The 20,836-nt window shown below is 40.3% G+C and overlaps 2 protein-coding genes across 2 annotated transcripts in view; both read right to left on the minus strand.

Annotated features, from left to right (window-relative positions):
* Positions 1-60, minus strand: part of si:ch211-45c16.2 (mitogen-activated protein kinase kinase kinase 13) — a 28,025-nt gene extending 27,965 nt beyond the window's left edge. The window contains exon 1 of the mRNA XM_041057161.1: positions 9-60. The gene's annotated coding sequence lies outside the window, so the exon portion shown is untranslated. The remainder of the gene's footprint in view (positions 1-8) is intronic.
* A 1,608-nt stretch (positions 61-1,668) lies between these two features.
* trpm2 (transient receptor potential cation channel, subfamily M, member 2) lies at positions 1,669-18,075 on the minus strand. Its single transcript, XM_041057251.1, has 33 exons — positions 18,030-18,075; positions 17,067-17,140; positions 16,573-16,741; positions 16,292-16,472; positions 15,245-15,411; positions 14,956-15,136; positions 14,779-14,840; positions 14,493-14,693; positions 13,612-13,714; positions 12,358-12,479; positions 11,471-11,848; positions 10,923-11,045; positions 10,663-10,792; positions 10,414-10,559; positions 10,136-10,248; positions 9,214-9,312; positions 8,776-9,001; positions 8,329-8,447; positions 8,104-8,236; positions 7,340-7,511; positions 6,975-7,155; positions 6,642-6,823; positions 6,143-6,275; positions 5,115-5,202; positions 4,765-4,881; positions 4,527-4,652; positions 4,365-4,429; positions 4,133-4,162; positions 3,949-4,035; positions 3,771-3,849; positions 3,585-3,686; positions 2,622-2,738; positions 1,669-2,441 (listed from the first exon to the last, which is right to left on the minus strand). Exons 1-33 carry the CDS (start codon positions 18,048-18,050, stop codon positions 2,325-2,327), a joined length of 4,344 nt encoding a protein of 1,447 aa, XP_040913185.1. The 5' UTR covers positions 18,051-18,075; the 3' UTR covers positions 1,669-2,324.
* Between the last annotated feature and the right edge of the window lie 2,761 nt (positions 18,076-20,836).

Below are 20,836 nucleotides of genomic sequence, written 5' to 3' on the forward strand. Positions count from 1 at the left end.
AAAATTACCGTTTTCGCTCGGCTGAATCCCTCAGAGACGTCCGGCTGCTCTCTCCCTCTCTGTCCCTCGGTTCATCTATTTACTGTCCACTCTAATGGTATAGACCGTAGTCTTGTGAGCGTCACACGTCACCTCCGGACACTCTGGCTCGTTCACCTGTAAAACCCCTCGAAGATCGTCTAAAAAGGCGATGACTCCGACAGCGGGCTGAAAAAGCTTTTCCGTCCCAAAAAAGTGTATGTGGAGCAGGAGTAGCGCTCTGCTTTATCGGAAATTAGCTGGTGTCTGATTGATCAAGATGAAATAGGCATGGAAGTTTCCATCCATTAGGCTGTGGCGGGAATACAACTAAGTTCATTTACCCAAATACTGAAATTAAGTACAAATTTGAGTATTAAGCGGTTAAAATTAGTTCTTCGTTTTAAAATTTTGCTCATATGTAAGTGTATCAATATTCATTATATTATATTTATTAATATTCATTGTACTAATGCATGATACACAGACTAGCAATGGCCTCTATTGTCTATGTATTGCAGCAAAACAGCTGCAGTTCACATTTCCAAACTAATGCTTATATTCCACTTACAGGAGCTACAGTCGCTTGGTGGAGCTGTTTGAGGGATCATGAAAAAAGAGCAGAGTGAGAGCTCTTCGTTTAACCTCATCTCTGGACGGTGTGGTTAAAAATAGCCTCGGTTACTCTTCAATGGCGCTTCACCGCAGGGGATTTACAGGAAATAATATTAGTGATAATAATAATAATAATAATAATAATAATAATAATAATAATAATAATAATAATAATAATAATAATAATAAAGAAGGCAGAACAACGTATATTTGTCTGGAGAGTAGGACTGCGTACATATTATACGGGGGTTCTTTGTTTTGTTTTGTTTTGTTTTTATTCTTCTTTTTATTTTTAATCAAACGTCTTTACGTAAATGAATAACCTTGCAATCAGTTCACCCATTAGACATTAAAGTCAAGTCGTTTTTTTTGACGTAGAATAATCGATTTATCCGACGGAGCAGAAAAGAGCAAGGGAATGAGGAGGTTGTGAAACCGATACTTCTCTATGTAGCCAACTCTGCCTGAACCAATGAGCGCTCTTAGAGGTTGCTCCGAAACTAAAGCAAGGCCGCACGCTTGGCAGGTAGAGAAAAAAACCCCTGTCGAAAATTGGAACAGATTACAGACGAATATGAAGGAGTTCACGTTACTGAGATAAATCCCACAATGTCCAGTTTGAGTTTAATACCTCTGCAGAACAAGGTGAGAGAACACTGTCAGCGATAGAAGGAAATTCAAATTGTAGTAGCAGACTTTTTAATAATTATAAAAGGCCAAGAGTGATTGATTATGCAAAAGTAACACGTGACATAAACACCGATACCCTGTCATAGAGGAAAACTGAGCAGCTAAAGTATCCCAGTGGTGGAAAAAGTACTCAGAGGAACACCTGCTTCAATAAGTACCACAAGCAGCAGTACTACAAAAGCACACTCACACACACACACTCGCGCGCGCGTGTATATATACATATATATTCCATCACAAGCGAAAGTCCTGCATTCAAAATGTTACTCTAGTAAAAGTGAATAAGTATTAGTACCCATTAAGCAATAAGATACTTTTCAGACATATGTGACTTATATTATAGGATTATTATTAATATGCATACATCACCTTGTTGGTAGCATTTTAATATTGCATCCACTCCAGCTGTAGCTTTCTAACTGTATCATGTTGGGTATTTTCATCTAGAATGATGCATAATTTATATAAAATAATGATTTGCATTTGTGTGTTTTGTTTTGAATACACATAGTGGACACATAATCGCACATTTCCTTACGTGTATTGACAATGGATGAGGAATTGCATTTGTATGTATTGTATGAAAAAAGAAACTGCTAACTATAGTGTCAGATAAACATAGTGAAGTAAAAAGTGCAATATTCCCTCTGAAATATAGAAGTAGACGTAGAAGTATGAAGTAGCATGAAGTGGAAATACTCACGTGAAGTGACTCACCTGTTAGTACAGTTTAAAGTATTCATCCTCATTGTACACATGTGAATTATTACACGTGTATGAAGTGAACAACACAGTGTGTGGGCTAAACATTGAGTTTACTGTCCCATGACACCATAGCGGCATACATCATTACAGCGTCTTGTCTTCAGCCATGTTTTTTTTTGTTTTGTTTTCAGTGCAACAGAATCAGTCTATGTCAGCTTTAACAAAAGGCCACATTTAACAGACAGAAGTAAACCCGTGGATGAAGAGGCACATTTACAGCTACAGCAGTGTGAAAATCAGAACTTCCTGTTGTGCAGCTCAGCAACCTGCCGCAGAGAGTCTCTTTGGTTTGAGCTTATTCCTGTTTTGCTGCTCACCTCCTGCCACTGAAGAGCATTGTTGCTTTTCACCACCTGAGGCAATGATCAAGAAACAATTATGTATTTACTGTAGGGAGAATCATGACCTGAATTTTGTCCCAAAATATCACCCAAATACATAGGGAAGTAATACTGCATCAGTCAGGTTCATCATGTAATTATAAAAAAAGGACGCTCTGCACATTTTGAAAAAAAAAAAAAAAGTGTTCTCACCATATTATTGATATCTACCATCACCTGGCTCGTTCTGTCCAGGTGAATGTTTTGGACGGTGGTTTCCACCCAGGCATTATCAGTGTTCCTGCAGTCATCCACATAACCCTCAAACACCTGAAACACAGTGACACAGCAACTGCAAGTTTGAATCAACAAGCTCATCAATGTCAGCATCAAGAAAAGCACTTTTGAATTAATTAATTATCATTCATTTAATTCTTAAACAGTAGTCAAATAAACAATGGTGGACCTCAAGTATGATAAGAGCTTCAACTAAATACAAAAATTTTAGTGGTAGAGGACTTTGTCCTCTGCCGTGATCAGATGGCAGCTGGTCTTCTTTCCTTCATCCACCACATTTATATCAACAGGAATAGACTTTACAGGAGTAGGATTTACTGCAGGGATGCTGTATTTGACTGCAGTAGTTTTAGCTAGATGTTCCTAATAAACTGACAGCAAATAAATAAATTCCTTGGCTATAAGCTTGGTTTCCATAAACCTAGGGGACAATTTCGATTCGTGATCCCATATAGTAGGTCCACAAGGCAGGTTGTGTATCTTGCAGGTCACTGGCAAGATATATGATATATATAAGGTATATGAGGATAAAGGGCTCCTGGCTGTTCAAGTCTTGTTGTCCTGCCTTAAAGCTCAGCAAACTCTGTTGAGTGCTTCACTGTAAGTCTCATCTCAAAACCTGATTATTGTGAAAGGCATTTTGTGGATGTCTACTTGACCAGATTTGTTCCTGTTCTTTAACAATTCTTGCATCTCTTTGATTTAAATATTTAATCAAATGCTCTTTATTGCTTTTCACTTACTTTACTAAGAGGTATTTTTGTTGTTTTTTTTTAGTCACTGCTGTACTTTTTGCATCCATTATTCATTTGACTGCTGCCTGTAAACCTGCCCCTCAGGTTTTCCTATAAAAAGGCAAACCGTGTTGAAAAGACCCACCTTTGTTCCCTCTGATACTTTTGCACTTATTTTTCCATACAGTGTCTTGCCCATGGTTCTCTTAAGCGTCACAGGCAGGTGGTCAGTAGATTCGACAGGTCCCTGAGGGTTTAAAAACACAACAGAGCTCTTAAATTTATTTGAACAGCTGAAAAAAGCACCCAAAGTGACCAAACAGGTACTGACCCCAGGTAAAGCCAAAGTTCCTTGGCTCTCGTCCCAAACTGCCAGGAACTCCAAAACAGACCTCTCGCTGTCTCGCCAGCTAAAAATCCATTTTCAAAATCTTAAATCATGTCATGCAACAAGAGGTAAGGAAAATAATCTATTTTTAAAAGCTCTGTGCAGACATGAGATGCCCTACCGTGTAACAACAAGGTCTAAAGTCAGATTTGGACCCAGCTGGCTGAGTGCACCTCGTCCCCTGATGCCAGTCCTCCCTCCTGGGTTTCTAATGACAGAGAAGATACATCTCAGACATCAAGACATGCTTGTAAGGTTGCTGTAAGTGCCATTTGATACCTTTTGTATGTTCTCTTGTATCATACCTGTAATTATCTAAGGTCTCTGATTCTGATCTGTGGCGAGAGAGAGAGAAGAAATGAAATTTAAGAGATGGGAGGAGCCCGCCTTGTAAGTAGAGAGTGGCCCGACGGTTCTGGCAGAAAGCTTAGTTATTGTGGTTATTCGGTTTAGTTCAAAATATTTAAAAATGCAACCTGAAATGTAACCACAGGCATAAAAATCATTATGTATGGTCTCCTCATAGCCGGTGCATACCCATCCATATTGTCCCCACTGTCTTCAGAGGCGTAATAAGTCGGCATGTACGAGCTGAAGCTGACCTGAGAAAAGAGGACATGAAAACAAACTGGATCCAATAAACCCAAACCGTCTTTTCATGCAGCTGGTGATTTGACGGTGGAAAAATATGTGCAATACCTCCCACGGCACTTTCTCCTCAGGCACTGGGAAGCGTGTGATCTTGCTGTTCGGATAGTGAAACTGACGGGCGTTCACGTGGAACCCATTCTTGTTCTCTGACATATTTCTCAAAGTGTCAGGGGTCTCATCTATTATAGTTGATGCTGCAAGGAAGAATTTAAGTGAGGCCAAACAAAAGGAGATTTGAAACATAATTATATTTCAATCATATTTGAAAAACAACATATAAATTAACAGTAGTAGTGAATGAGGAATTTGGTTCCTGACTCAGTGATTGTGCTTCTTTTGCAGCAAGGCCCTGAGATCTCAGACTGTCCATAATCCACTGCAGAGCTTTGGTTGACTGGACGACCTGAACCAAAGCAAAAGTGGGTCAAATACTTTTGATGACTCCTTATATAACATTGAAAATGACCGATTTTTTACGGGGGACATCTGGAAACAAAATACGACAAACACACATGCGTGCAATAGGAACTGTGAGATCACTTCTCTGCATCGTGTCGTGCCTTGCTCCCACAACATAATGTGCAATGTTACAGACACAGGTGCAACATTAGTGATAAAAAAAAATCAGGTCACAACCTGCTCCTCTAGTCGTGCCAGTCTTTTCACCATGGCAGCAGAACTCGACTCCTCTTCCCTCTCCAGCTGATCGGCTATGGTGGTAACCCTCAGCAAACAAAAAAAAAGCACAGATAAGCCAATTGTTTGAATATCACTCCCAGACTGTTTGATGTTATACACCTGTTATGTGCAGTCAAATTGGAATTTGAACCATATCAAGCTGTGTTGCTGCATTAAAGGAATAGTTTAGATAAGAAAACTGATACCACTATCATGTCTGTACATTTAATATGAACTATACCCAGCAGCCACTTAGCTTAGCAGAAAGAGCAGCAACAGGGGGGAACAGCTTGTTTGGCTCTGTGCAAAGTAACAATCTAGTCTTGCAGTTTTAGCTTCATATTTAATGAACCGACAGGAAAGGGACATAGATCTTCTCACCTAACTCTTGGCAAGAAGGCAAATAATATTTCCCAAAATCAGGGACTATACCTTTAAAACTGCATAGATTTATTTTTGTGACAATTAGGGGACATTTAGCGAACATTTACATATTAGCACCTTTTCAGTGGATATGATAAACTTGTTATCTAACAGTTGGCTGTTAACACATCCAGCAGTTACAGAGCAATATTATCATTTTTGGAGCACTTTTTTCAAATGTTTATGTCCAGCATCCTCTGTCCTTTTATCTCTGTTTTGGTCTCCACCCACTCCTGAGGGAGATTTCTGGCTCTGTAGCAGTTAAATGCTTCATTACATTCACCAGCTGTGCTCTGTTTGGTGCTGCGCAGGTAGCACACATTGGGATTGCCGGAGCTTTATTTTTGGCTGAAAACATTTGCCTTCAGCTGCTGGAAGCAATGCTAACAAGAGTGATGAGAGTGAAATGAAACAGCAAAGATGTAGGTTTAAAAACTAAAACAATGAACTGCAAGGATGAGGTAATTCACTGTAAATTAAAATTAATGGTGTGATGAGGGGTCTCACATACACAGCAGGATTGTTATGCAGCTACACTGGGCTACATTCCTGTGGGATTTTACCTTTGGGCAGTGTCCAGGATGCGTCGCTCCATGCTCTGGCTCTGCTCCTGCTGTGTGGACAGCAGGTATCTGTCTTTCATCAACGACTCCCAGGACAACAGCTCCTCTTCCTCTATTTGAGTAAGCTCATTTTCTGAAAAACAGTGTCACATGCTTAGTGCCACTAGCACAACTTCACCAAATAAACAAGTCCAACATTAGTTTGTTATCATTTGACCAAAGCATGAAATTTTGGTCATGTGATTACTGGCAGTTGTGTATGGAGGGTGATCATAAAACCCACTGTAAGAACCTTCATATAAAAGCACACATCTTATACAACATATTTTCTACAAAGACTTGACTATAATGTCAATAATTCGGCCCATGAATGAATGAATGAATTTTCTAAAATCAGTTTTTGACAGGCTGATGAAGCTAAAACCCTTAAGAGGTCCACAGCATATCATTCATGAAGCCTACTTTTAGCAAAAACAGACATAAATAATTCAGTACTGACTGAACTCCTTGCAGACGATGGGTGGCCTGCACAGTACCACGTTCCTGATGAAGAGATAAAGATGGCTGAGGATGATAAAAGGAGGAGGAGCGGCGGGGCGGCTGTGGTACTCCTTAATCAGCTCATATCTTTGAAACTTCCATATTCTGTCTGTGTTGTCCTGCACTTCCTGGAACGTAAAGCTGCGTAAGAAAGCAAAGGAAAACACAGGCAACAAAGCAGTGAAAACAACAAGTTGTTGTCATCTAAGCTACTTTCAGGACTTACAGTATTCTGATCACACTCATGAAACGATGACTGAATCAAGGAGCAGAGATGTTGAGGAGGACTCACTTGAAGATAGCTATGAGCAGATTAAGCAGCAGTATGTTGGCAAAGAGCAAGTAAATACAAAGCATGATGATGGTGAGCCACACGGGGAAGGCTGGTGTTTGGTTTTCATTCAGCACAGGACACTTGGGCTTCAGAGGATCGGTGCCATTCATGGTGCAGGAGTTGATGTCAAATGCAGTATCTGCAAAGTGATTATTTTCTTAGTGGTAAAATTTTAAATAAATATCTTAAAGATCAAAAGGGTGTAGAATGCTTCTCTGGTTTACTGAAACTAAAACATTTTATCTGTATCAGAAACAATTAAAACAACACTACACAATGTTTCAACTACAAAAAAGGCAATATTGTTCTCCGTCTCCACTCACTATCAATATTGTGGGGAAAATCCCCAAATATGATGAGGTACGGCTCGTAAACCGCTCCACGGACAATCCAGTCCAGCCGGTTGTCATTGTGGATGAGAATGCCCTGTTTGGCCACACCGTACGCCACCACCCAGATACTCAGCAAGAACATGAAGAAGAACATATCCATCATCTAGAGGACAAAGAGACATCAAGTCACAAGCTAGAAACTCTGAGGAAATGGACACATCTGAATACTGTGACCAGTGACATGTAAAGTATGTACAGAGGTGACTTTATTGTCCAGTTGGTGACTTTAACTAAGCTGCAATTTAAAATCTAAAACCATATGAAGTTGTTTTTGTCACTCTGTGTGCTGCTGTGACAGATTATGATCAGATCAGATACTTTGCAGTGACAAGTTTCAATATTTGCAGGTTGCACTGGCTTCTACAGGTTTAATCTCTGCACAAACAATGGTAGATTTTTTTGAAAATCATGAATGGAATAATTGAAAGTAGCTGAATGCATATCCCATTTTCGAGGATGGGACTGACTGAAAACCAGTGTGGTAACAGACAGTCCAGCTGCAGCACTTTGTTCAAAAACACCTTTTATTTCATACAAAGAGCACACCTCATCTGCAGACACCAGATGGAGGCCCAGTGAGGCAGAACTCTCTTTTTGTATTAGATAAAAGGTATTTTGGAGCACAGCATTTTGCGTTCTGCAGTCACTCACACATTACCTCAGGCATTCATTGTATTTGTATGTAACCATCTCACCATCCTCCTGACTATGATGATTTTGGGTCCCAGAGTTCGACTGATGGTGAAGATGGCCATGAGACGGAGGCAGAAGACAACAAAATCGATGCATAGGAGGATTTTACCCGCATAGAACAGCTGAGATGTCAGCCTGAAGCAGAAAACAGATGATTCACAGACAACCCAGCTGGTGGAGAGCACTTCCTTGGCCTAAAGCGTTTGTCTGGGAGGAAGGAAACTTACCTAAATGCAAGGCCGATGATAAATAGGAGGATGGACAGAACGTCTAAAATATTCCACAGGTCGTTGATGTACATCCTGGCTTTCTTACGAAATCCGAAGCCATCTGGATCATAGAACAGCTGAGATGAGAGAGAAGACAAATTATTATTTAGAAGATTGGGATTTTAATAATGTGGTGATGCACATATTTCTTAGGAAACTGTCATCAAACTATACCATTGTTGTTCTGTGATGATTCAGCTAATACAGTAAATCAACACTAGACCATACAAAACAAAAAACTGCCAGTGACTTAAAATTCTGAAAAACAGTTGCACTTCTGGCCACAGCACAATCAGTGTTGGTGTTTAAGCCACAGTTGAAAGCACTGCATCAGTTTCAGACCAACACACACTGATATATCTTTTAGTATTTGTACACGTGTGTGTCCCAGCTGCAGTCCCTCACCTGTCTGACCTCCTCACACACCAGAGAGCACAGCCAGATGTAGAGCAGCACCTCCCCTGCAGAGGGCGTAACCTGGAAGTCAATCATCAGCACCACAGCGAACAGGAAGAGGAAGGCGAAGTAAGACACTATATTCCAGTAGAACTTGACCTGCGGAGAGCTGTACAGGTAGACTAGTCTGGACCAGCTGCCCAGAGGCTTCAGGTGCTGCAGGCTGGAAGAGTCACTGTGGATGGAAAGGTCATGGGGGTTAGAAACAGCGATGATGTTTTCATGTTGAACTGCATTTCTTTTTTTACACAGTTGACATTTCTTGCTTTCCTCTAACTGACCTGCTGGTCTAGTCAATTTTATTCATATAACGCTAAATCATAACAGAAGTTTTCTCAGGACACAGTGATCTTTATTTATTTATTTAATATTTAAATGTCTACTTACGAGCCACGAGAATTTTTTCTCAGTGTACTTCCCGTCAAAGACTCTACTGTCTTGATCTCCTCGCTCTTTTCATTTTCTTTCTGAATGACTTCATCACGTCTGGGGAGAATTATAATATTACACTGTTGACCGTCACTACAGAAACAAATATGTTAATCACTTCAGATATGTTTGCTCAGAAAACACAATCAAATTTGTACATGAGTGTGGACTGAGGTTACATTCAAATCAAACCCTTTTCAGTTTTGATAAATAATAAATCTCTCAGTCAAAGAGGTCTTGCTGCCACCAGGTGGTTTGTGCAAATAAAATGTGTTTATTTCTTAATATATATTAGACCAAATGCATGGATCTATACTTAATGTGATGGTTTTTGTTGTTTTTTTGTTGTTGTTGTTTTTAACTATGCACCTTGTGCTTGTAACACAAAGTTTTCATCCTTCTGCACTGGCTGCAGAGACACGTGGCAGCAGAACTAGTCACACCATGCAGACTCGTTGAGAATGTGTCAGCGTGAGAGTCAATTTGTGACGGCTGTTCCACTTTACTGGTTCAGTTTAACGTGAAGACTTGTCCTCTTTGCAGTAATTTAGCAATTTTTGTGTATTAAAAAAAAAAAAACAGAAAATGTATGGCTTTTATAGAACTCCGTATGGTCTCAGTTTTCTTTGGAAACCCATCTAGCGTGTATTTGTCTGACCTCTTTTAAGATTCCCCATCCTACAAAATGGCATTGAATTTCACATGATTAAGTTTTTATGCTGTAATGGTAATTTATTTCTTTCTAATGTAACACCTCTCTTATTTTTTCCATCCCTTCATCTTGTATAACGAGAACTCTCCTATTTCTAAAAGAGATCACTAAACATACTGAAAATGAGTGCAGATTTTTAAAAATTTTCTTACAGCCAATAAGACTGACCTGAAAATCAGAAAGCCAGTGTAGATAAGAGGGAAGAAGACCATGCAGATCATCACCCTCCACACAGGATTGTCCACTGAAAGCTCCCCACACCAAATCTGAGTCAGAAGAGCCTGGGAGACAGACATGTCAGTAGACTGGCTCATACTGTATCTGCAGCAATTAATGCTACTGAGATTGAATTCCAAAAGACTCATATTTGAGTAACAAAATGAAATGTGGAAAGTCTTATTTATCAGGTTTTATCAGTCTAAAGAAAACTCTGAAGATTGCTCTACCTGAACACCTGACTGAGCTATGAAGCTTTTATCGTCAGCCTCCAGTGCCAGCCTCAGGCATGTCGTCCTTCCCCAAAATGGCGATGCACGAACCAACAGCTTCTGGGCCCGCTCTTCATCGCTGTTGTGGCAATTGCTGAACACACCTGGGACACACACATACACACATGCACATTGAAGATAAATGCTGGCCTTGTAAAATGACTGTATTTGACATCAGTAAAGCCACTCATTATGTCTGCGGTATACCAATGGCATGTTTCTCATAGTGATTGGCGAGCTCTTGCATGTCCTCTGTCTTGTCTGCATCACTTCCTTCCTGTGCCATTTTCTTCAGGATCTTACTGGCAGCCAGAGCTGCAGATATGCAGTCTCTACACTATACAGACACAGACACAGATACAGATACAGCTACAGATACAAATACAGAAACAGAAACAGAAACAGAAACAGAAAGAAACGTGTGTTTCCAGACTTTGTCCATGTAAGTGTGCAAGTGTTTTCATCACCTGCTCCCAGGCAGTTTCAGCCAGCTCCTTATTGTTCTGGACGACAGCCCAAAGGAAAAGGTCTCTGCTTGGATCCTGCTGTATTTCTGCATTGTCCTCCTTGACTGGACCTCGGGAATCTACCTGACTTTTAGACAGCTGGAGGAGAAGTGAAGTAATGTGTTGCATTAATTGTATGGTTTATGGCTGTAGCCAGGACTTCAGACATATTGATGGCATCCGTCTAAATCATCCTAAGGCATACCCCACCCAATTTGGATTTTTGCTATTTATTTATTTTCAGCCAGATGTTTTCAGACTTTACCTATTGTGAAGGTCTAAGTACTGTTTCTACATTGTGAAGAAATAAAATTCTGGAGGGAAAATACTGAATCTTTTATCAAGGCCAAAAAGGTGTCAAAACACTGCAATCAACCCAACATCTTAAATGTCATAACCCTTATTTGGTGAGATGTATTCTTTAGTTTTGGTTGTCAAGCTACATTCATTTAATCATAGTTTTGGTGGTAGTAAGCACAGCTGAGCACATGATGGATAAACATACTCACCGATGCAGACGTGTCCTCCATAGTCATGTTGACGTGGTATTTCATGGTGGAGGGAGGGTAGAGGGGCTGGGTAAAACTGCCCAGCAGATGGCGCACCTCATCACAGACATGAGTCATGGAGATCATTTTGCCTTGCCTAGAGTCAGGTCGATGCCTGATTCCCCTGAATGGTGACCCCCTGCTGCGGCGAGAACTGTGGACCCGCTTGGCCAGCTTGCGGAGAAAGAGGCAGTTGGGAAGCTGTTTGTAGAGCTCACACAGAGTGTCCTCTTCCTGCAGGAAATCCCTCAGGCTCACTCCATTCTCCAGCAGCAGACTCACAAACTGAGGCTTGTTGCCAGCCAGGGCTGAGAACATGGCCCAATGGAGGTCACTGGACTAGGGCACGATAACAAGGCAGCAGGACAAGACAGAGTTAGGGTCTGACTGCTGCTTGTAATTTACTATTTTTGAGAAATGTGATGGCTTGTTTTTCAGTGAAGTGACTGCTGTCTCATTTATGTCAGGTGCAACAACATAGCAGTGCAGATCGTAAAAGAATCATTTCTTTTATGATTTAATTTATGCTATTTTATGATGTAATTGTTCTCTGCCCCTTGTATCATCAAACCTTTATGATATAAGATATTATCTTTCAAAAGCCTGGTGGTGGTTGAAAATTTTAAATGCAGAAATTTTCACAGCTAAAACATTTAGCTGTTTTCTAGGAGGATTATAACGAACAATATACTGAGATGAAAATAGATATATTTCTGTCATTGTTTTCCTTGTATTGTTAAACCTGGATTTGATATGGAAAAAGGCAGTTATTTCACAAAGTGTAAGGAGGATGATTATGTCTGGGACAGATCAGGGCTGGTGTTGTGGTGTGTGATCAGCAGACCCACCCTCCACTGGCTCTCTTCAGTGAAAATCTCAGTCTCTGCTATATCCACTCGGTTCCATGCAATAGCCAGCTCCAGCTGCCTCTTCCAGCAGTCGATTGCCAGTGACTCTCTGGTCTTCGAAGCTGAGCGGAGAATTTGCATTGACACCATTTTAGTGTCAAATAATTCTACTTACATTAAGTCAAAAGACAGCCAGACTGCTGGAGAGCTAAAACCTCTCTGTTACAAGACAGTCTCTCTACAGAAGAGATCATCCACTCTCTTCAATCAAGGCATATTTTTAATATAAAAGCATGCAGCTAACAGCTATTTTCATTGTCTGCTGTTCTGATAATTATTTTTTTAACAACTGACAAATCATTTACTCACAAAATGTCAGAATATTGTAAAAAGAAAAAGTCACAATTCCCCACAGCTAAAGGCGATGTCTTCAAATTTCTTATTTTGTTCAAAACCCAAAAATATTTATTTAAGGCAATGTAAAATGGAAAAAAGCAGCAAATCCTCACATTTGAGAAGCTGGAAAGAGAGAATGTTGCTGTTATTGTTAGATAATTGACTTAAATAATTATTCAACTTTGCAAAATTTGCTGATTAATTTTCTCTCAATTGACAAAACAGTTGACTAATGATCTGTACTGTAAAATGCTATCTGAACAGCTACACAGCGTGGTCAGGTAGCAGGGCTTTGCTCATACTACTACAAAGACTCTGCTATGAACTTTGTGGTAACAGAAGAGAAAAAACATTGGATGTCCTACAATAGATGAGTGAGCAGGGCCGCTTCCTGGAAATGCATTTTAATTAATCCAAAGGAGCTCAGAGACGGAAGCAATGTACTCAGCAGTTCGGCTAGAAGGATGACTTATCATGATTAAGATGTTCCAGGGTGGTGGACTCACTTTTCATTTAGTGCATAACCCTGTGCATCAAGCTTGGCCTATATCAGTTTCATAAATCTTTTTCAAGACCATGATGAGGCAAAATAAGCTTCCAAGAAGCACTGAAGATTTCTAAATAGATTATGTTTGGCTATCAATGTCTCTAAAAAAAAAACAGTCATTAAGCTGAAAACATCTGCAAGAGACTAAGCACATTTGATACCACAGCCCAGACATTTTGTTTTCTGAGAGGCAACATTATACTTGCTAGAAGCTGGCTTGGTGCTAAGTGCTTCCATCTTCATGCTTAATGCTGTGTTCTACAGTCAACTCAGTAAGGTGCTAAACATCTGTGTGAAAACCACATCCCTACCTTTGAGTAGTGCTTGAAGAATGGCAACATCCACATCTCTGTGACTGTCCTCGCTTATTCTGAATATGGTCAGCAACTGTGGCATCCTGATGATGTCCTGAATCTGTAACAGAAAACAAACAGGCTGCGGGCAAGGTTTTACATCAAACTTTGTGCCAAGTAGCAGTTCAACAGGCACAGCATTGACTTTATTTGTGAAGCACTTTTCAATAAGAAGAAATGTTTCTTAAGACAACACTTGAAAGTTGACACTAAATTAACAAGCCTAAATTACTCTGGACTTGAACAGCCAGGAGAGCCTTAAACCGAGATTCAGCACATACAGGGTCAGGAGTTCACAGATGGATTTGGTGGATAAACCTAATTCAGCCTTTAACTAAAGGTTTGACATTTTGAGAAATATGTTTATTCGCTTTCTGGAGGAGAGTTAGATTAGATGATTCACATCACTGATGTCTGTACAGTAAATATGAAGCTAAAGCTAGTAACTGGTATGACTGAATTAATGTCAATAACTCAGTTAATGAGAGTAACAAGATTGCTATTATCACTGTGTGTTGTTGGTACATACAGCTGAATGTCGACACCACAAAAATAAAAATTTGTCTCCAAGAGGAATTACACAAACAGAAGTGGATCTAAAAGTGAGGCACACCACAAGATGGGCACTAGTGGATGAAGTGGTCCACCATCCTACACCGTGTGTAACCCTCAGGAGGTTCACAACCAGTTCTCTGTGCTATGATCAGATCTAAATCCAGTCTGAAATTTCTCAAAAATGTTACTGAATTCATGATGAAGTTTTTTTCTAAGACAACGGAAATAAACAGTCGTTTGGAAAATGGTCTGTAAATGTTAAAGTCATTAATCTGTTCATATACCATCTTAGTCCATTTTATGATCTCGAGGTCGGCAAAGGTCTCATACTCTTGGCCAAAGAACTTCTTCATCAGCTGGTGGATGAGAGCAATAGTGACCCGGGTCACTGGGAGTCCTGCGACCTGGGCAATCACATCTGCTATTCTCCCAGAGCCCTCCAATATCACACACGGTGTACCATTCAGCATGGCGTTATAGATGGTCTGAGAGGAGACACACACAAAAGAGTCGGACAAGAGAGACAAAGATGGCAAAGATGGAGAAAGAGGCTTAAAACTGATGACTCACTTTCAGAGTGCCTGGACCTCCATCCAAAACCACACACACCACAGGGATGGTCACGCCGCTCTCTGGAGGTTGGACAATAAAAAATCAATATTAAAAGCAGGGCAGAAAGAAACAGATATGAGATGTTATCTTTGATGGCTTTCTGCATCCGTAGACACTCCCTCTGCTATTTTTAACCTTTGTTTCCAAGACGCTTTCCAGAGATGCATTTCTCCAGACGGCTGCGCAGTTCAATCTCAGCGCCATAGCCTCCGTGGGTCCCATCGTCCACCAGCAGGAAATGGGTGTGGTTGTTATCGAGACAGGACAGCCGACCTTGACCATTGATGTCCATCAAATAATGAGCTGGGAAACAACCCTGCAGAGAGGGAGATGGCAAAAGAGGAAAATCACAAGAAGACTCCCTATCCAGATGATGAATTTTGTCACAAGAAAGAGACAAGACGTGTAAATGTGTTCACCGTACCCCTGAGTACACCAAAGTGTCCCTGTTGTGAATTACTCCCCATGTTGCCACTCCGATGGCCACGATCTTGCCCTGCATGGAGCTGCTGCTTAGGGCGTAATCCCTCACAGCCTGCCCTACATGCTTCATCACACCTGTGTGGGTACCTCCAGTGATGATCCATGCACCTGTGTCCAACACAGCATGTGTACAAATTCTGTCTTATCAAAGGAATAGTTCTGCTTTTTGGGGAAATATACATATTTCCTCTCATGCTGAGAGTTAGAGGAGAAGATCAATATCACCCTCATGTCTTTAAAGGACATATGAAGTTACACCAACATCGAAACAATTGAGCCTAAAAATAACGCATTATGATTTCATGGGGAGAATATGTCTTGGATCATTTCTTGGAGGGCTGCAGTGACCTCCTGAATTTCCAGTCTTTGTGCAGCCAAAAAGCTGAAAGCTCACCTTTTCAATCTAAGGTGTAAATATAATTTACTGCAAACTGTACCAACAGGAAATGATTCAGGGCATGTTCAGACAAATGTCAATCAGACAGTGAAAAGTTACTACAAATTAAACTCATCTAAGACAAAGCAAAATGTTTTTTTTCCCCAAAGATTTAAATGTTGCTTCTTTAAAAAATCTTTCTGGCACTTTCTGACCACCATCTACAATCTCCTCTGACTTTTTTGTAGCTGGGAGAGCTTGATTGCTGAGTACACATGTGAACACAATCCATAGTTCCAGTTAGAATATGTGCACAGTGCAAAATGGGGCACAGTCACTAAGATGTATAGGCAGCAAATGAGGAAACACTGCATTTTAAATAGCACAGGCACAGACAGCAGGGATGGACCTTTGAGGCATACAATATACATTTAACCACATGCCACAAAAACCTTTGACTGCATAAATCTGAATGTAGGTGGAGCACACAGACAGGAGGTGTGATTTGACATACACCCACACTCCACACCTACACATGTCCTGATAACAGATCCTTTTACAGAGTGCCTGGTTAATTATTGTTACACCATTGCTGTGTCTGGCTTGGCTGACCTGTTGTCTGTGCCACTTTCATAAGACCTCTGTGGAACATGTTCTTGAGATGAGTCTTCAGGTAGAAGTTCTTGGCTCCTCCGGTCACGGAGATCAGCAGGTTGGGAGGGGAAAGTTTCCACTGTTCAGTCAGTAAGTGGTACAGGACCTCAGGGCTGGTGTCTGTGGACACTCGCACATACTGAAAATGGACACATGGAGACACGGAAAAAGACATGCAGGCACACATTTGCATGCAACTCAACTTATGTCAGAGTGGTGTAGAGAAAGGATTGTTTCACCTTGCCTGTCTTTTGTCCCAAACCACCAAAGCTGATGTCTCCGAAAGCATCAGTGGGCACTTCGCGAATATGTCTGTATCTGTCCCATGACTCCCCGGTGAAGTCCTCTGGCTTGATGGCGTCACCCACGTGATCAGCCTTTGAATAACCACACTTACACACATCCTCTCTAGAGGGGAAACAGAGGCTAATACTTGTGATGTTGCCATGTATCAAAGTGGTACAGGATTTGCACATAATAGGAAGTATTAATATGCCTATACATGATTCCTCTGCAGACAGACAGTTTGAGTTGAAGTCAAAGTAGCAACTACAGTAAATAACTATTACATTCAATCATCATGCAGCTATTCTTACAGCAATTTAGGCCAAGGCCTACTCTTACATCAACACAAACAGTATCTCTGTTATTGTGCAGCTGCAGCAGCAACTACAAGGTCATGTCAGAGGCTTTCATCATCAAACCGACACAAGTACAGAGCAGCTTAGCCTACCTGACACCTTTTTCAAAGAAGCAACATTCCTTCTTGCGGATGTTCTCCCTAACCCAGGAGCTGAATGCACAGCGCTGGAAAGAAGGGGAGAGAGAAAGGTGCTTAGAGGATCTGGCTGCGCTGATTGCCAGCTGGGACGCCACCTCAGCTTCCCCCATCCCGGAGGTGACATCGGAGAGCTACGCTGCACAGATCTGCTCCAGGCTGAGGAGCTGACAGCACGGCGGGAGAGACGAGCCTCTGCAGTCGGTGCTGTGGGGGCTCGCTTGCGCTCAGCACTGCATCAGTGATGTCAGAGCAGAGCTACCGCAGCAGGAAACCAGAGCAAACCTTGTCTTTGTGGGACAGAAAGTAGCAAGACGCCAGTTCTGGATCAATAGATGACTGCATTACTGAGAGTGGATTAATACCATGCCTCTGCAGCATGAAAAATCCAACCTTTTCATTTTTTTACTTTTTTTTTTTTTTTAAAAAGGACACAGGACAGTAGTTTACAGTTTGTAAACTATTGATCACATCAGTTCATTGTACCCATGAGTAAGGGATACAGTTCCAGTTTTAAACACAATGACAAAAGTATCCAGTAAGGAAAATGAGCTACATACAAGTACTGTATTTTTGTGCTACTTTATGATTCTACTCCATCACATCACATCACATCACATCACATCACATCACATCACATCACATCACATCACATCACATCACATCACATCACATCACATCACATCACAGGGGGGAAATACTGTACTTATTACTCCACCACATTTACTTAAGAGCTGTAGTTAATTTGCAGATTCATAATTTATGAACAAAACACATCAGTTTATAAAACATGCTACATTGCTCTAAAAGTACCAGACAGTATGTGAAGCAGTTAAAATTATGTCGACCCCTCTAAATTCACATGCTGCTGATGGCTTAATAATAATAACTGTTTGATCTCAACAGACAAACACTCACCGCTTTGAAACAAGAAACCATTTCATTCAGTCCCAGTCTGACCCGCTGCATCTCCTCGATTATTTGATGAGGGTAAACCCTATTCTCAGATTTGGGCAGCATTTCTGAGGAAGTTAAAAAAAAAAAAAAGAAAAAGGAAAAAGTCTAACTGTTGTCAGCTGCTCTAAACAAGTATTTTGACAGTTGTGGACCCTCCCAGTCTGTGATACTTGCAGAGCCTCGGACTTTCTGGCATCTGCCTTTATCTTGCAGACATGTAACCTGATCTGCATTAACTCTATACTTCCTCCACTGAAGCCCCTGGGACAGCAAGACACTCTCATCTCTAACAAATGGATTTTCAGTTAAGGACCTATAGATACAAGTTCCACACTGACCTGCTGATTCTCTCATCATGTCCTGTAGTGGCAACAAACCCTTCATGATTACTCAGATGGACAGAGAGACAGTAATTGCTGAATGGCTCCATCTAAACAATATTAACCTCCTCCCAGTGAAACTCTCTGCCGGAAAAAAGTAATCTGCCATCCAATCAGGCCTTACATTACCACCAAACAAAAAGGGTTGGGATATAGTTTTTAAAACGAACTCAACACAAATGAAAGTGACTCAGCAAGGCATGCTTTTAGCCATTTCACTTCTGCTGTTTTCAGATTCCAGGTGGCCGACAAGACAGCTCATTCATTTTTCAAACATCAGTTAAAAACACATCAAAATGTAAATGTTAAATATTATGCTTTGTTGTAGATAACATTACCTTTTTTACTGTCTTCAGATTCTCCTTTCACTTGGATAAATGACAGCAACAACACGAAGTTGAGGTAGGTGTCTGGCTTGAGAAAAACATACACTTTCAGGTGAGTAGAAGTGCTGTGTCTCATGTCGATTTCCAGGCGTTACAACACATGTTGCCAGGTGACACCTCCAGAGTATTTAACTATAGGGATCTAGTTACTGAGCAGAGAACTGGTTGGTTTTCTGGAGCTGATCTATACTTATAATAACAATTGTTAGTCCTTAAAACTGTCAAGTTTCTGTGTTGAATTCTTTCTTTTCCAAAATGGTTCTATCTATCTATCTATCTATCTATCTATCTATCTATCTATCTATCTATCTATCTATCTATCTATCTATCTATTCCTCGAGTCCTCAGATATCCTCAAAAGTGAACACTGATCTTTGGTAAATGTGAAGTTACTTTAGAGCAAAACAATTCTGCAGGTTTTTGAGCTCAAATTCATTAGTAACTTTTTCCAGTCAGAAACCAACTTTTAATAGAACCCAGATTGTTAAAACCTATTATTAATGAAGCACTGAATTACAGTAGAGACGTGGACAGATTATGACAATATTGTTGTTGTTATTAGGAAGCAGCGCTGCATGTTGTGTCTGTGGTCGGTTCTGCTGAAACACAGCCACCAGATGTCAGCACAACACCACTGATCACAGCCTAGTGACAAGCTCAGAACCAGCTGTTTGTGTATTTCTGCGATGAAGCATTTCAGCCTGTTTTGCTCTGATTTTTATATCTTATTATTTATCTTCTGTAGATTACAACAAACACAAAAGATACTTAGTTCACTACCAGACAATGTTTGGCATTGCTTGAAAAAGCAAAAGTTTTATGTTAATCCAATGTGCTCAGCTCTTACTGGCTCTGATAATAACCTCAAAAGTTAAAAAAAACAAAACAAAAAAAACAAAAAACAATGATATTATGATGCCCTGTCAGTGTTTGATATTCAGTATCTGTATCGTATGTCAACATTTACTGTATTTTCTATAACGAGGTCTCTTTTTTTTGAGGAGAGGCTTAATCAAATTGTATAGCAGAAATATAAGGTTACAAAAAAAACATAGAACTGTACTGTAGGTATTGGTGTATATGATATTTTGTATATTTAACTCATTTAATAATTTGGAGAAGTGCTGTGGTGATGAGTGAGTATGAGCAGTATCACACACAAAGCAGAGCTGACACTCCGATCCCTTACGGCACAATATTTATTCAACAATATACAGATTAATTTCTCTCTACATATCAGACTGATCTTCAGGGTTTTTTTTTTATATTCATCTTGCGCTCACCTTTGTACATTTGTTATTTACAAGATTTAAAATAAGTCTTTCTCTCCATTTATACAACATGAATAGTACAGTGTTATCACATCTTACAGCAGCTTCCCACGAAGCATCTATATTAGATTCATCACTGATAATCTTGTTTACATTTCATACACCAACTGACGTCTTTGAGCCACAGAGCAGCAAACTGACAGAAGGGCTCAACATGCACCAAAAGTCCAGTTGTGGCTTTCGCTCTGTGAGGGCAGTCGGATGATAAACGGATGGTCCTCTTACTTAATCCACATGAGAGAGGTCCCCTCACTCTGTAGCACCACAACAGGGTGTATATAAACAGAATTGTCGAATGGGGATACTGTTGAGGATTTGCACCTTAAAAAAAAAAATCCAGCTTTAATGCATTTGCCCCATCCCACCCAACAAGGGCCACTGAAAGCCCGTATACCAAAAACAAAAAATGGGGAAAAAATGTTGCATAGAATCAATTCTGACCTCAAGAACAGAAATTTTGGTGCTGCCATTTTACTTTTAAAATGTGGCATTTGGATAAAACTCCTGAGACCTTCCAGACCCCGTAACATTTTATTTTTTATTTTTTTGGTTTTGAAAAGAAAAAATAATAAATAGCTGTACCCTTAGACTAACAAAAATAGCATTGTGTTGGATGTGACATCACATAGAAGTACTACTTTAAAGAGACTAAAACCCTGCATTGAGTGTAT

This window comes from Toxotes jaculatrix, chromosome 15 (genome assembly GCF_017976425.1).
Source record: "Toxotes jaculatrix isolate fToxJac2 chromosome 15, fToxJac2.pri, whole genome shotgun sequence".
Lineage (NCBI taxonomy): Eukaryota > Metazoa > Chordata > Actinopteri > Toxotidae > Toxotes > Toxotes jaculatrix.